General features: G+C 37.6%; 1 protein-coding gene across 3 annotated transcripts in view; it reads right to left on the bottom strand.

The window, feature by feature from the left end:
• Glurb (metabotropic glutamate receptor B) overlaps positions 1-14,215 on the bottom strand; it is a 357,471-nt gene that overhangs the window by 2,809 nt on the left and 340,447 nt on the right. For all 3 annotated transcript variants that reach the window (XM_076783796.1, XM_076783795.1, XM_076783797.1), the window contains 11 exons: positions 13,129-13,273; positions 8,337-8,588; positions 7,749-7,923; positions 7,514-7,620; positions 7,047-7,196; positions 6,843-6,970; positions 5,508-5,666; positions 4,597-4,763; positions 1,719-2,095; positions 605-756; positions 329-536 (listed from right to left, as the gene is read on the bottom strand). In XM_076783796.1, coding sequence (XP_076639911.1) covers positions 329-536; positions 605-756; positions 1,719-2,095; positions 4,597-4,763; positions 5,508-5,666; positions 6,843-6,970; positions 7,047-7,196; positions 7,514-7,620; positions 7,749-7,923; positions 8,337-8,588; positions 13,129-13,273 — 2,020 coding nt within the window. The remainder of the gene's footprint in view (positions 1-328; positions 537-604; positions 757-1,718; positions 2,096-4,596; positions 4,764-5,507; positions 5,667-6,842; positions 6,971-7,046; positions 7,197-7,513; positions 7,621-7,748; positions 7,924-8,336; positions 8,589-13,128; positions 13,274-14,215) is intronic.

The raw sequence follows: 14,215 nt of genomic DNA, 5'->3' as shown, positions 1-14,215 counted from the left end.
ACTCGAAACAAGTTAAATTAAGTATAATCGAGCCGTGCAGAAAAGTATTCGCGCGTTTCCTTAGAAATGAAATATAAATTAGTAATTTCTTACACCGCAAGAATAAATATTCTTCTTAAGGAACGATTCGATTATCTCGTAGATTTGAAATAAACAAAATTTGAGAGAAATAAAGCAAATAAAATAAATAGTATTATAAAGCTGCGCACGTATTATTATTTCTGTTGTTTGATTAATTTTTTAGAATTTGATATTCAGTTTATTTTTTTAATCCTTTGGTTTTTTTTTGTAAATAGGTGTTTAGCGGAGATAGTTGAGAGTTACTTACATTCGCTTTGCGTCGAACAGTCCATGGTGCTGATAATGTGTTTTTTAACAGTTTTATTTTGATCACACGTAGCCGCAGTTAGTGTTATAGGCGCGATCATGCTCGAGGCATTCGTCCCCGTTACTGCCGAGCTTTTCGTGGTGTTGTATTTGGCTGGCATCATGCTTTGACGCACGTTCCTCTCGGGTCGGATCAAAATGATATATAGCTGTCGAAGATACGGAAAGAGAGTTAACAAATATTAATTTCTTACAAGCTTTGTTCCAGTGAAATTACCTTTGGACTGAAGAGACAGGCTATAGTCACAGATGCGGAAAGACTTATGGTCACCGACATCGAAGTGATTCTTAGAGCGACGTTATTGCCTGTGCCGAAATATAACGGCACGAAGGCCAACCATATCACACACGTGGTGTACATTGTGAAACCTAAATGGGAAATATCACACTCGTTATGGGTTAATTTCGAGATCAAAAGATGTTTTACCCTTTCTGATTCTACGCAGTTCAAATATTTTTCGTATCTCTGTTACCATTTTCGGGGATGCTTAGGATAGAAATCTTATTTACAGTTGGGCAGATTTCACTTAGAGTGGTAATTAAGAAATAATGGAAGTCATTTAGAAATATACAAGAATAGGAAATGGAAATCTCATACAGAGTTGGGAAAATTTAAATAACGAGTATAATATAAGAGTGGTATACAAGAAAATTGTTATCTCCTGCTAATAAGGTGGTCTAGGGAGTGACTTTATAGGTGGTTGGTATTGCTCTCTACTCTAGATCCAACTAGTTCGCGTCCACAAAAGTCCATATTTTAATTGGGACTTGGAACCCTTCCAGATCTCCTATTTCGCAACAGCTATTGATACTCATCCGCGAATACGTTAGATTACGGAACGAAGGGTTAATTTTCTGCAATCGAGAACGTCAAGTACCATTATTAAGTTCCGTCATTGATCCTCAGCGACTCCATCCAAGACATTCTAAATAATGTTCCACAATTGTTCGCTTAGTACCTTTCAGATTAGATTCAAAAGCAGTCTCCGGCTGGCTCGATATTATCCAACCGATCGTTCGAACTTTTGACCCAGCGAAATAGAATTCAGAATTACATTCGGATTAACAATCCGTTTCATTTCCCTGAACTTCGACCGTTTCTAAAAGGGAATTTCCCGAATCGTTCGAGCGAATCATCTTTCGTCGTAAATAAAATTTTACCTCTGTCGGGAAATATCATTTTCCGTACACTTGGCCGCGAACACGCGCTATAAAGCGGGGGTAAGCCGTCGTATCGGGAAAAAGGTTAAAGGGAACAGACTGTAGAAAAAGCGAATATCGGAAACACGAAAATTCCCAGAAATTGGTTACCATGGATGGAAGACGCTCACCGATGTGTTTGCTCTCGTTGAAGGCTTCTGGGATTTTTCTCGTGAGGACCGCGTAAACGGTGCAAACGACGATCAGCATGATGGGATAGGCGAACGCGATCATGTAACTGGCGTCGACGTAACTGTTGCAAACAAGTAAATTGTCTTCCCTCGTTGGGTAGTGATGCATCGCCTCTGCCGGGTCGATTATCATCCAAACTCCATTAATTAAGATTTGCACGAACACCAGGCCAGAACAGATGATCAGCTGCGATCGTGGGGATATGAAAGATGGTCTCTTGGCGCCGTGTTTGCCGGCGTTGAAGATCCTCGATATTCGATTTGTCTTCGTTAATAAGGCAGCGTAGACGACGGTGAAGCAGAAACCAGCAGCGAATCTGTCGAACACCGCGAAATCTCTAGTAGACGATCCAAATGCAGCGACTCGCGAAATCGATCGGATCTAAACATTGCTTCAAGCTTTCCTCGAAGAGTGACTTTCTTAAAATAGTTGAAACTCGAATTAAATTAGTTTAGCCGATTCTGTGGCTTGGATCTAGCGAGCAGCGATCGATTTTGCGAGTTCTGTTCTTTATTATACCATTTTCCACGCTACACAGTTAAATTGTATTTATTTACACGGGAGTGTATGCTTTTCTTTCTAACATTCAACTTTAAACATCTTTAAAAACGAACTAAATGTTATCATACTATAAATACCGAAACGTTGTGTGTTTACACGTTTGTTTGTCGCTATATAAATATGCAAAACGGACCGTGGTACGCGGCACCGTATGAAAAAGCGATGGTTTTTCGCGAGAAAGTAAATTGAAAATGCGAAATAAAATTGTCCAGCAGCGGGCTTCGTTGTCGAAAAAATTGAGTTCGAAAATTTATGAAGCGTGCGTGCACCGCAATGTTTTCTTGTGTCTATGAAAACCTGTTGCAGCATTCAACCATGCCATCGTCACTTTTCATACATGCAAATACGGTGAGTTCCGTGTGTTATATTTTTCAAAACGCGATTCACAAATTTTCGAACTCGATTATTTCCAAAATAAAGATCCGCGTGGAAAAAATTCATTGCACGATAGAACAGTAAATAATTTCTTTAATAATCCCTGCGAAAGCTACAATTCTTTTCATTTTATTTGCGCTAAAAATTGTCCCAATCCTGTAATCAAAAATATTTCAGATTTGCACGTTCCATTTCTACCTTTTCATATAAAGGGTGTTCGGCCACCCCTAGGAAAAATTTTAATGGGAGATTCTAGAGGCCAAAATAAGACGAAAATCAAGAATATCAATTTGTTGATTGAGGCTTTGTTAAAAAGTTATAGAAACATTTCCGGTCACACAGTATATTTTCGGTAAAGAATTTTTTTTCTCGAAAGTGCGTAGAATTTCGGGGGTATGTGTATTCACCAAAAATGATTGTAATTGACCCCCGCAATCGAAAATAATTTTTCCAAAACGATTTCAAAAAATTTTTGAAATTTCAGGGAAAAATGCCATGTATGGTCAGATATTTTCGGTAAGGAATTTTTTTCTCGAAAATGGTTAGGATTTCGGGGGTACGTCTATTCACCAAAAATGATTGTAATTGACCCCCACAGTCAAAAATAATTTTTTGAGAATGATTTGAAATTTTTTTTTTTCGTCGAAAAATTGAGGCACCTACCCCCTGTCGATTTTTCTTAAAAATTCATTTTTTATTTTTAGTAATTTAGTTTGATGCCGTATAGAAAAGTTGTCCAATACTTTTTTGTAGGTACCCATGGGCTCTACTTTAGAAAAAAGTTTCATTGAAATATATTCACTATTATAGGAGTTATGGCTGTTTGAAAATTGGACCATTTTTATGGGGTTTTTCTTATTTTGCGGGGTCAAGAACCAACTTTTCGAATATTTTTGCGATTTGTACATATTCTCCATCAAAATACGCGTAGTTTGCTTTTTTAAACATTAAAATCGTTCAATCCGTTCAGAAGTTATGACGTTTTAAAGATTCGCATGAAAATTCGGGCAAACATTTCTGGCCTCACATTAGATTTTCGGTAAGGAATTTTTTTCTCGAAAGTGCGTAGGATTTCGGGGGTATGTGTATTGACCAAAAATGATTGTAATTGACCCCTGCAATTAAAAATAATTTTTTTAGAACGATTTGAAACTTTTCAATTTCGCTGAATTTCGGGGGAATCATTCATAGTCAGACATTGTATTTTTAGTAAAGAATTTTTTCTTTGTAAGTGCGTAGGAATTCGGGGGTACGTCTATTCACCAAAAATGATTGCAATTGACCCCCGCAACCGAAAATAATTTTTCCGTGAATGATTTTAATTTTTTTAATTTAATTTTGTTAATAACTTTTTAACGAAGCCTCAATCAGCAAACTGATATTCTTGATTATCGTCTTATTTTGGTCTCTAGAATCTCTCATTAAAATTTTTCACAGGGGTGGCAGAACACTCTGTGTAAGGAACGTTTATATTTGTAGGTAAAATATGTTTCAAGATACCCCGAATACTTTTTGGTACTGTCGACAATTTTAAAGATATTCAAATGTATAATGCTAGTAAAAAAATGATATGTCGTGTCTAGCTCGCAAAGAATTAAGAGTGGAAGCAGGTGCAACTTTGCGTCTAATAGATTCGTCGTTCCGTTTTATATTCTTCTTCTGATTCCCGGTAATCGAATTTCTCGTAATTCACTTCCCGATGGAATTTCGCCTCCAGGCTTCATCAGCTTTGCCTCGATCGATCATGTATTGCATTCTCGGTTAATATCTTCGTCGTCGGACGACTCGTTTCGCGGAAAATTGGATTTTTCCAAGTACAGGACTTCCGGGCAAAGAAAAATGGGGGGAACGACGCTGTGTTGCATACTTTTAACCTCTTACCTTTGGATACCGCAAACGATGTCCGTCGGTCTCAGCACGAGGGCAAACGTAACGAGATAACAGAGTAGAATCCCCGAGAGTAGAACGTAGGATAGTTCACGACCGGATGCTCGGACCACCGGCGTATCGTTGTGCTTTAGGAATACGCCGCAGACGAAAAACGTTATCTGCGAATGTTTAACAAATTTCTCGCGTTAATCCTCCCAGTTACAGTGGTGGTGTAATTTTATTCGCGAACAACAAATAAAAATTGTATATGCCCAGTAATGGACAGAAGTAAAAGAAGTTTAGAATTTCTAACATACAATGTTATTTTAGCGTCATTTAATTTCACGACTTTTCTTGTAGTATAGGTACTTACAATGAATTTTTTCAATATTCACTTTTATTCTTATTGTTTGTTTTCCGAGAAAAATATGTAGTCTGGGTTTGTAAATAAACTTTAAAACAACTTTCTATGCGTATAATGTAAAAATTAGAAGTACGTTGTCTCGTAAAAAAGAAAAAGAAAGGCTGGTCATGTGACCGATCATGACAGGAATGGGTATACACGAAGTGTCGGTAGGTTTAGTGTTAAAATACTGATAAAGGAACGTAGATTTTGATACTGTCAAGTCTCTACTGTATTTTCAAATTTGTTCTAAAAAAATTAGGCTAGAGATTTATTGCAATTTTAATTTCAATTTAAATTATATTTAGTACTGTAGTAGGTATATTTAAAATTTTGTATGACATGAATTTTATATAATAAATGATCATCAACTTTGAACTGATTGTGAGTTTAAACAGGCAGAAGTAGTATTCGGTAGAAATTCCAAGGGTTGAAACTTGCTGAGAAAGAAATTCCTCCTTTCTTTCAATTAGAATGTTTCCGTTATAGTAGCGTTGTTCTCTCGAATAGAAATATTTACCAGCATCCCTGTGGCGGAGAAAGACATTGCCCCTATTGCCCACCCGCTTTCGGGTCGCAGGAATTCCTCAGGGATGTCCCGGCAAGTAGAATGCGTCTCGTCTGGCACGGTACCTTGTCGACAGGAAATGCATTGTGTCTCGTCCTTGGGATGCCGTATCTATTTAACAGATATCGAAATTGTATATAAAGTTCGCTAAATTTGTCACCCTTTTGTTCGTTCCAGCAGTTATTACAAAAGAGAATGATGCAAAAGGGGTAGTTCGTTTCAGAAGCTCGAAAAAGCGTATAGCGCCGGAGATATTTTCCGCGTTTGTGCTTTCGACGAAATATTTTCAAGATGCGCAAGATAAAAAGAAAGACAAAGAAGTAATTGTTAGAGAGCCTCGCTGGGGAAAGGCAGAACGCGCTGATTGGTCGTCGTTGGTGAATCTCGGTCCAAAAAGACGATATTCATTTTCTATTTTATTCTCAGGCGGGGAATCTTGCTTGTTTGATTAATTTATTCTTCCAAGAATCTTTCTTTCTCAAAGTCGAGCTCAAATTATAGGAACCAAGGAGTACAAAGAAGCTGTAAACCAGGCCTTGCGAACCAATCCTCGCGTTTCATCGCGTTTCTCCCGCAAGCCAAAGTAAAATAGAAATTGGAAAATGTATACAGAAAATACGAGGATATAGTTTATAATATATTTTAATAAATATAGAGTTTGTTGAGACATAAACAGGTTCTAACAGTAGAAGTCGATAATCGAGTTTTCTAATTTTTTTTTCAACGTCTACGAATCAAATTCTAGAATTTAGATTTGCAGTCCAAAGGGCAATGGGATCGTGTTTTCTAATCCCTTTTGACATTGCCGGATCAAATTCGTTGGAAAATGCGACTAGAAACTGCCGATGTACAAAGCTTTGATATACTTCGTTTGCAATTCGATAAACGAGGATATGAAACCATGGAAAGGGGTGGATTGTAGTCAAAAGAGAGAAACCATTATTAAATGCAATACAATGCATAAAAACCTACGTCAAACGGATTCTAAAAATGGATAATACTTGTTCTCGAGCTCCGATATTTCGTAAGGGTCGACAAAATATTAATCGTCCCTCTAGAAGCGAAGCCTTGTCCCCGGTTCGCAGATTGTTCATCGGATCGTAAACTTTCGTTGTGAATACAAAAGTTGGTTCGCGGGAAGTTGGGGTTTATGCGGTACCCGTGAAATTACACCGGAACGTTGCGGCGTAAACACGTTTGTCGCAACGAAGAACGATTTTTCACTGGTAAGTTCGTCGTTGGCCGGTGAAAAATCGTTCGAGACGACTCGTATGCGCAACCACGGACCTGATATTGGGTACAGTTGAAGCAGTGCCAACAGCATCTCTCGCCTTCCACGTACTTCTTTGCCTGGCCGACTTCGCAGGGCAGGGAGCAGACGCTTTCAGGCCGCTGACGATTTTTAAATTGGATTTCTGCAAGGAATATTCGAGTAGGTAGCAAATAGAGGCGGCGTTCAATTTTGTGCGGGGAAGAAAAACGTGGACTCACCGGACATGTTCAGCCGTAGCTCGCCCTCGAGGTATTTACCCACGCGGACCCACTTGTACTTGCCGGGCTCGGTTTGTTTGAAATGGATAATATTATATCTGGCGGGTCCGTCTCCGTTCGAGTCGAACTTGAATTTGTCTCCGCTTAAACCTTCAACATTAACGAATTTTTTATTATTTATCGCTGATCGAAGGGTCCATTTTCAAGAATTCTCGCCCTTTCTTAACTGTTTTCGAAATTTTGTTTAGTGGTATCTATCGTACACCCCGTATCGTTCGATTTTTGTTCTAAACTATTTTTTGTCAGACGATTGCAAAGAGGTGAAAAGTCATCCATCGTTTTAGAGGTAACGTTCTGTATATTTAAATGGAACATTGTTCGTTTGGACAGAAGTATTGTTAGGAAAATTTTCTTTTTTGAAGCTATTAGTTCAGTTTCAGTTTTAACGAAATATTCTTCAACTTCACCTTCGAACTCCACAGCCCGGAGAGCTTTCAGAAGTTCCGTTCCCTTGGTCGGTTTCATGCTATCGCAGAGTCCAGGTTTCTCGTGGCACACGTCTCTGTGCATGTTTCTAAGAACAGAAACAACAGAAAATATGCTTATCGAGGAATATTCGAGACGTTTTCTATTTTTATTCAATCACAGACGAAGTACTTTTCGCGAATTTTTACTAAACATGTTATATAAATTCTATTTTACCGGAAGGCATACGCGAAAGCCATGACTGCGTCTGAAACGAACTGCAGTTGATCTTCGAACGCCGTGTTCTGCGATGTCAGTCGCTCTTTCGTCGTGCATGGTTTCGTGTATCGACGATTGTGCGGGGTCTCCGACGCGTTTGGATATCGACACTGGAAGTGATCTTCCCAAAATTCTAAAAACCATTTACGATCAATTACATTTGTATTTTATTTCGATACGTGTTCAACTTCCAAATCACTTCCATAACATAAAATACACGATAAAGTAAACTTGCAACCTATTTTTCACTATTATTCCTTGAAGATTAAAAGTCTCCTCATTCAAAGTGAAATAAAACGAGAAAAGATCTTATATAAAGCTTTAGTCGTTACGAAGCGTAGACTTTGATCTCTAAATCCGTGGTAGTTTTTTTTTTTTAATCGTTTTCACATTTTCACGTTTCCATTATGCTAGAGAACACAGAGGCTAGTTCTTTCGATCATGTGGCTATTGAATTCCGTTGGCCCCCCGCCATATAGCTGCGGTTTCAGAAGTTGGAACTGTCTAAAGTTTAATGAAGCTCTCGTGTTTCAGTCATTCGCTTACCAACAAACCATGGATTCCTTCGGTTGTTCTCGACGGTCAGATTCAGGAAGTACTCTTTGAAACCATTGACGGGATTGGCTTGAGGTTGAACCGATAGAGTACCCTCGACTTCCGCCTCGTTACCATTGCTAACCAATCCCCTGGCACTCCATCCGTCGCTGCCGATCCACGAAAACGCACCGGTAGCATTGCAACGTCTAACTGCTCTCATAACTCCGGCAACTTCTTGATCCGAGCCGTATATGATGCATCCTGGCGAAACAATATGACCAACGAAACAATTAGTTACACCATTAAAACTTTCACTCGAACTCTACGAGTTTATGGGTCGTTCGCAACTTTTATTAGAACATTGTCTATAAACGAATCTTCTATCAGGGGTATGCAAATTTCCCATCGTTTCGACACAGGTAATTTGCAACGCGTTCTCGTACTTGCACGTTGCTTAGCGCTAGATGATCTCCACGAAAGATCAGATAGTAACAATTTGTATCAAAAACTTTACTCAAACTATAATTCTTTCTTCTATCTTGTTTCTGAGGATCTAATCTCGAACAAAGTTTCTCGAGACATTAAATTACAATTAGCTCTCGATTTTCTTCTTTTCATTGTCACTTACTCAAAATTTCGTTGGCGACCTAATAGATTTCAGGTCAGGAGTTCAAGAGGTCGAAACGATGAAAAAGTTCGTTGCCTCTCGAAAGTCCGAAAGGAACGGACAGACAAGTTTATAAAGATGGCGGGCGTTTAATTTGGCCCGTTGCTCGTCTTTTTTTCTGCGAAGCGGATGAACCGCAGCGTCTTAATTAATTACCTTGAACGCGAATGGTATCGGAGGTTCAGGACAGCACGGTTTAAAGTTGCAAGACCTTTCAAACATTTTTCACGCTCTTTTTCCTTTCTGGGCTGTGAATAGTTTTTATTCCTCGTTGCGCCGGCGAGTTGAATGGGACGCGCAATGTTGACTCGGGCGAAACAGACGCATTGTCTGGAGGTCTTTACATTGAAGAAGCACGGTCGTTATGTACGTACTCGGGCAACAGGAAGCGTAAGACGTTAGGTACATTCCATGACAAAATAATAGGACATCCCTGAAATCTTTTTGTTACTCGAAACTAAATTAAATTACTGTCACCTGAACGATCGACTCTGGCAATATATCGTTCGTTTTATTTGTTTAGCAAAAATGTGGGTTTTCTTATGTTTTGAAATATATAAGAACTAGAAAAGGGAATACAAGTTGGATCAAATTTATTTTATTTTGTATTTTGTCAGTTAATAACGTTACTGTAGAGTTTTGCTAGTTTCAGAGGGTTTTGTAATTATGTTTTCGAGAAACGGAAATGGAAATTCTGTTAAAAAACCTCGAAGATTCTGTAGTACAATGGCCACATTTATGCAAACATGCACCATGGGAAAGTTTCGCCATTATGTGCTCTGCCCGGCTCTTCGACCTTATGGTTCATTTTATACGATGGACCGGTCCTTGATGAAGTCTCGTGTAATCTAGAATCCCGTTGGGAACAACGGGAACAACTTCAGACGTTAAGAATCAGCTTCAGACTACCAATAAAGCCACGGACTATAATCCGTTTTAGATCGATAACGATGGATTCTATGATCCGGAGTCTGGATTAGCCTCCATAAAAAGTACATTTCGATGTAATAGCCCCCAAGTTAAGAGATAGTTAATAGTCGAACTTTAATTAAGGTTGAAGTATTCGTGAAAGATTACTCTCTTATTACTCATGAAATGTACGATTACTCATGAAATGTTAAACAATAGTTTGCATTTCTTACGATTAATTTGTCTTGTCGAATGTTTCATCTATTCAATATGTAATTGCAACTTTTAGCTGGTCGATTTTGTTCCCGATACGTGTTCCTTTTAAGCCAAGTTTGTTTTGTTTATTTTTTAATTCGTGTAATTTATTTGATCGAAGCAAGCGAGACTACAAAGCTTCTATTGCAAATTTAGGACGGTGTTTCTAATTTGTGCAACGTTTGGTGCGTTTATTTTGCATGCAGGCACTGCAGGGACGTTGCACAAGTCCCTTGGCTTTGAGGAAAGTGGTCTATAAATTAGAGTCCCCTTTTCGTTGCGTGTAGGTTTACGATACGTCAATCGCCATTGAACGCAGTACGGTTGGTCTGTTTTCCCAAAGGAAACTAAATAGCTGATATTTTCCAGCCGTGTCGATAACTCTTTCTCTGGTTGAGTGCTATGTATGGGAGCATAGACTTTCTTGCAACTCGAAGAAACGAATATTTGTATTAACAATACTTTATAATATTACCAATCATATGTCTAGTTGATTCTACATATTATAATAGTTGGTAGCCTCAAACGACATATCTCTTTTCTAATATTTCTATTCTATATATGAGCTCTGCTGGGAATACATACAAAATAGTGAAAAGAAGAAAATTATTTTAAGGGTAGGAGAATTGTAAATTGACTGGTTTAGCTTTCGAGTGACTGTAGGAGTTATTTGTATTTCGTTGAATGGGAATCAATTGCTAAAGATTCGGTAAAAGGCTTTGGAGTTAGGGATCCTCGAATGGCGACCATCCTCGTCGATGGTCGTTCTTTTTCGCGATAAACGTCCTGTTCGAAAACTGTGAAACATACTCTGTGTGCCTCGAAAACGAGACGCACAGAGAATTGACAAAAAAATATAAAAGGGACTTTGACGTAAGTTTTTTTATTGCACGCGTGTGAGATTACTCGAAATTTCCAGGTATTCTGTTAATGTTTATTCGGACGACACACAGTTTTTTCCTTTCTCTACATGGTTTTTCATTCCTCTGCGATCGAATGAAAATGTACATACGTTCCCCGATATTTGAAAAGGGATTCGCTTTACTTTGATACTTTATTAGAAACTTTTACTACGGATACCAAAATATACTGTTCGCAACTTGATAAATTAAAGGCAACCGTACCAAAGAAATGGCCGTTGCTCGTATTTAGAAAAGGGGTTGTTTTCCTGACAACGTACGACGCCATATGTGTTTAACGACGGGACAAAAATTATGGCAGCTAGGTTGGGATCTTTTATTCCAACCATTCTGTTCACTAAACCTTGCTGAAGAATTCTCTCGATGGAAAATCATTCAGAAATACCGAGGAAGTAAATATACACGTATCAGGATTTTTCAATAAACAGAGAATTTTTAAATTACCCAAAGAGGAGGCTTTAATCTTGAAATTCATTCGAATTCAAATTTTTCAAACTCTTGGAACATGTTAGAATTTAAAATAATTTTTAGAGAGACTCCTCACCTTTTCACACACTTCTTAGTGTAAAAGAATCTTCCAAAAAATTCGATACAGTGATGTGAAAATCGTGGTTTCAGCCTTTAAAATAACCCCAGGATTATTGTACTTTTTTTTGACGATAGTCCAAATATTGACAACGTTTAGGTCAAGTGTTTTAATATCAGTTCAACGATAGCATGCTGAAATTTCGACCACCCCGAAATTTTTTTTTTCAAAGTTATTATTTCGTTGAAAAATGTCCCATCACCGAAACGTCTTTCGAGGGTTCTTGAAACGATTTATCCATCGGCGCGTAAAGACAGTTTTAATATGCGTTCTACGTTTTTATACACGTTTGTGACAACAGTCTATTAAATCAGGCTTGAGACTTCCAATAAATCAGTGTCATCTCCAATTTCGCGCAACTATGCCCAATGGAACATCCTTTGGAGAACATTATTTCATTTTTTAAATACACCTTTTGACCCCCAGCTGTCAGACACACGCTGCTTATGATTGTTAGAGCTATTTCTAGTATATTTTTCTAAAAATCTTTTTCTAGTTTGACCACCACGGTCGCTCGACTCGAATTCGTACGATTCTTTTCTGTCCAGTCGATAACACGAAAATTAAAATTAAGATTAACTGCGCGAGATCAACTGTCGTACAATATAAAAATGTAATAAAAAATTTAATGAAGAGAGTGATAAAACGCTCAAACTTTCATGGCGGAACATTTGAACACCAGCTGGAATGAAATAAATTTCTAACATAAAATACAAAATATCTTATAAAATGTTATCTTTCCAATAGCCATAGCTTGAGGCAGGGTTCTGGTTTGTTGGACGCTAAAATAAGTCTCAAAATCGTGTGCGTTTGAAATGAATTATCTATTATCTGTAAAAATAAAATTTAGTACCGCGAGGTATTAAATTTTAAACTTATACAACAAAATTAAAAGATGTTCGAGTGAAGTGGTAGTCTAATTAAAAAAAATAAGTGACTATGCTAGTAATTGCTCGTACCAGAAAACAATATTTGACGTTTTCTGCTTAATACAGAATTATTTAATAAAATGAAAAAGTAAAAAACGAACGATCTTTGGATGAAAAACGTACGAATTTTGCCTTGAAATTAGAATAATTTAGCTTAATAGAACGGAAATAGTAATCGATACTGCACCAAACGTGTAATGTGCATGTAAAATTTCAAACCAAACCAATTTCATTACTTTTCCAGATTTTATCAACAGCAGGCCAAGAAAAGTCGTTCCGTGGAAAACGACTTTAAAGTTTTAAATCGTTTTCTTTGACCTATATAAGGTTCTCTTCAAAAGTCTATAACTTTTTTAAACCTTCGAATATCGCTATAAAGTTGCGAAGATGTAATTTTAAGATTTTAAGGTTCTTAACGTAATTTCAAAGTTCGAGAAAATGCAATTAATAACAAGTCGATTTTTCATCCACACCGGAAAAATCCAAACTGCGAGTACTAGTTCGTAAAGCATTTTCTTTTTATAAATACACTCACCTCGTGCTCTCGGTTTTGTTAAAAGCTTCAAAACGATGTGATCGTATGCCGTTTCCTTCGCCACCCCAGAATCTTTCACCAGTCTCTCCTTTACAGCGATACATATGTTGTACTTCCCCAACAGATCTTCCAGTTCCTCGAACGCCTGCAACGAGACGAACACTTTCCGTTAGATCTCTTTCGAAATTGTCTTTTCCATTTTTTTATCGCTTTTTATTACGGCTATATCGAGCGAATTTTTAAACGAGCTGCTCCCATTTCGATGAACACGATGCAAAACGAAGCAAAGAGGTGTAATCAATCTTTCGAACGATACCAATCGAAACAGTGAAGTATATTATATTTCAACTAAGATATTAATTTAATAAAAGATCCAAGCATTGCGCTGATTTAAAATTATAAATACCGGGCCGTAAGTATTTAAGTATTTTAATTCGCGCCCCATCGAACGACGCAGACGCGTTATCGATTTTCGTTTATGCAAAATTTTTCTATCGCGTCGTTCCGTTTGCGTCGGTTAGTTATTACACGCTTCTGATCTTGATCTCTCGACGGATCGCCGCGCGTCGATGATCCATATCACGGAAATAAATTACACTTTAGAGTAGATACCGGTTAATATCTGTTTCCAGACGTCGGGTGCACCTGTTTCCATCGAGAAATTAATTTCGAACCGTGAGTTCGTTTGAAAAAACGCTGTAAATCAAAGCGACCCGGTCGGCGTGCTCGCGGATTTCTTATTTAATCACGAAAGTGCTTGTGGCATTAGATCGAGTAAGAAGTTCTTTCGAATTTTTGAGATTAAAGTACATCCGAGATAATACAATAGCCATGTTATAAAATAAAATTACCATTTTTCTGAAATAATTTTTTTTAAACAAAACTATAATATTTTTCTCATCGATGGTTCATTCGATTTCTCATATGTGGAATATAGTATTGGTTAAATGGCTTCTTGCCTAATATCTCCATTTATCCAAACAATAGTTTGTCAGGGATAAAAATCTTCGATAATTTATGTACTTGTTATTTTGAATCATTGTTAAACAATTTCGAAACGCGTTGTAAGTTTAAAAGTGAGTGCGTT

Source organism: Colletes latitarsis, chromosome 2, assembly GCF_051014445.1.
Source record: "Colletes latitarsis isolate SP2378_abdomen chromosome 2, iyColLati1, whole genome shotgun sequence".
NCBI classification, from domain to species: domain Eukaryota; kingdom Metazoa; phylum Arthropoda; class Insecta; order Hymenoptera; family Colletidae; genus Colletes; species Colletes latitarsis.
This window is presented reverse-complemented; position numbering and strand designations above follow the sequence as displayed.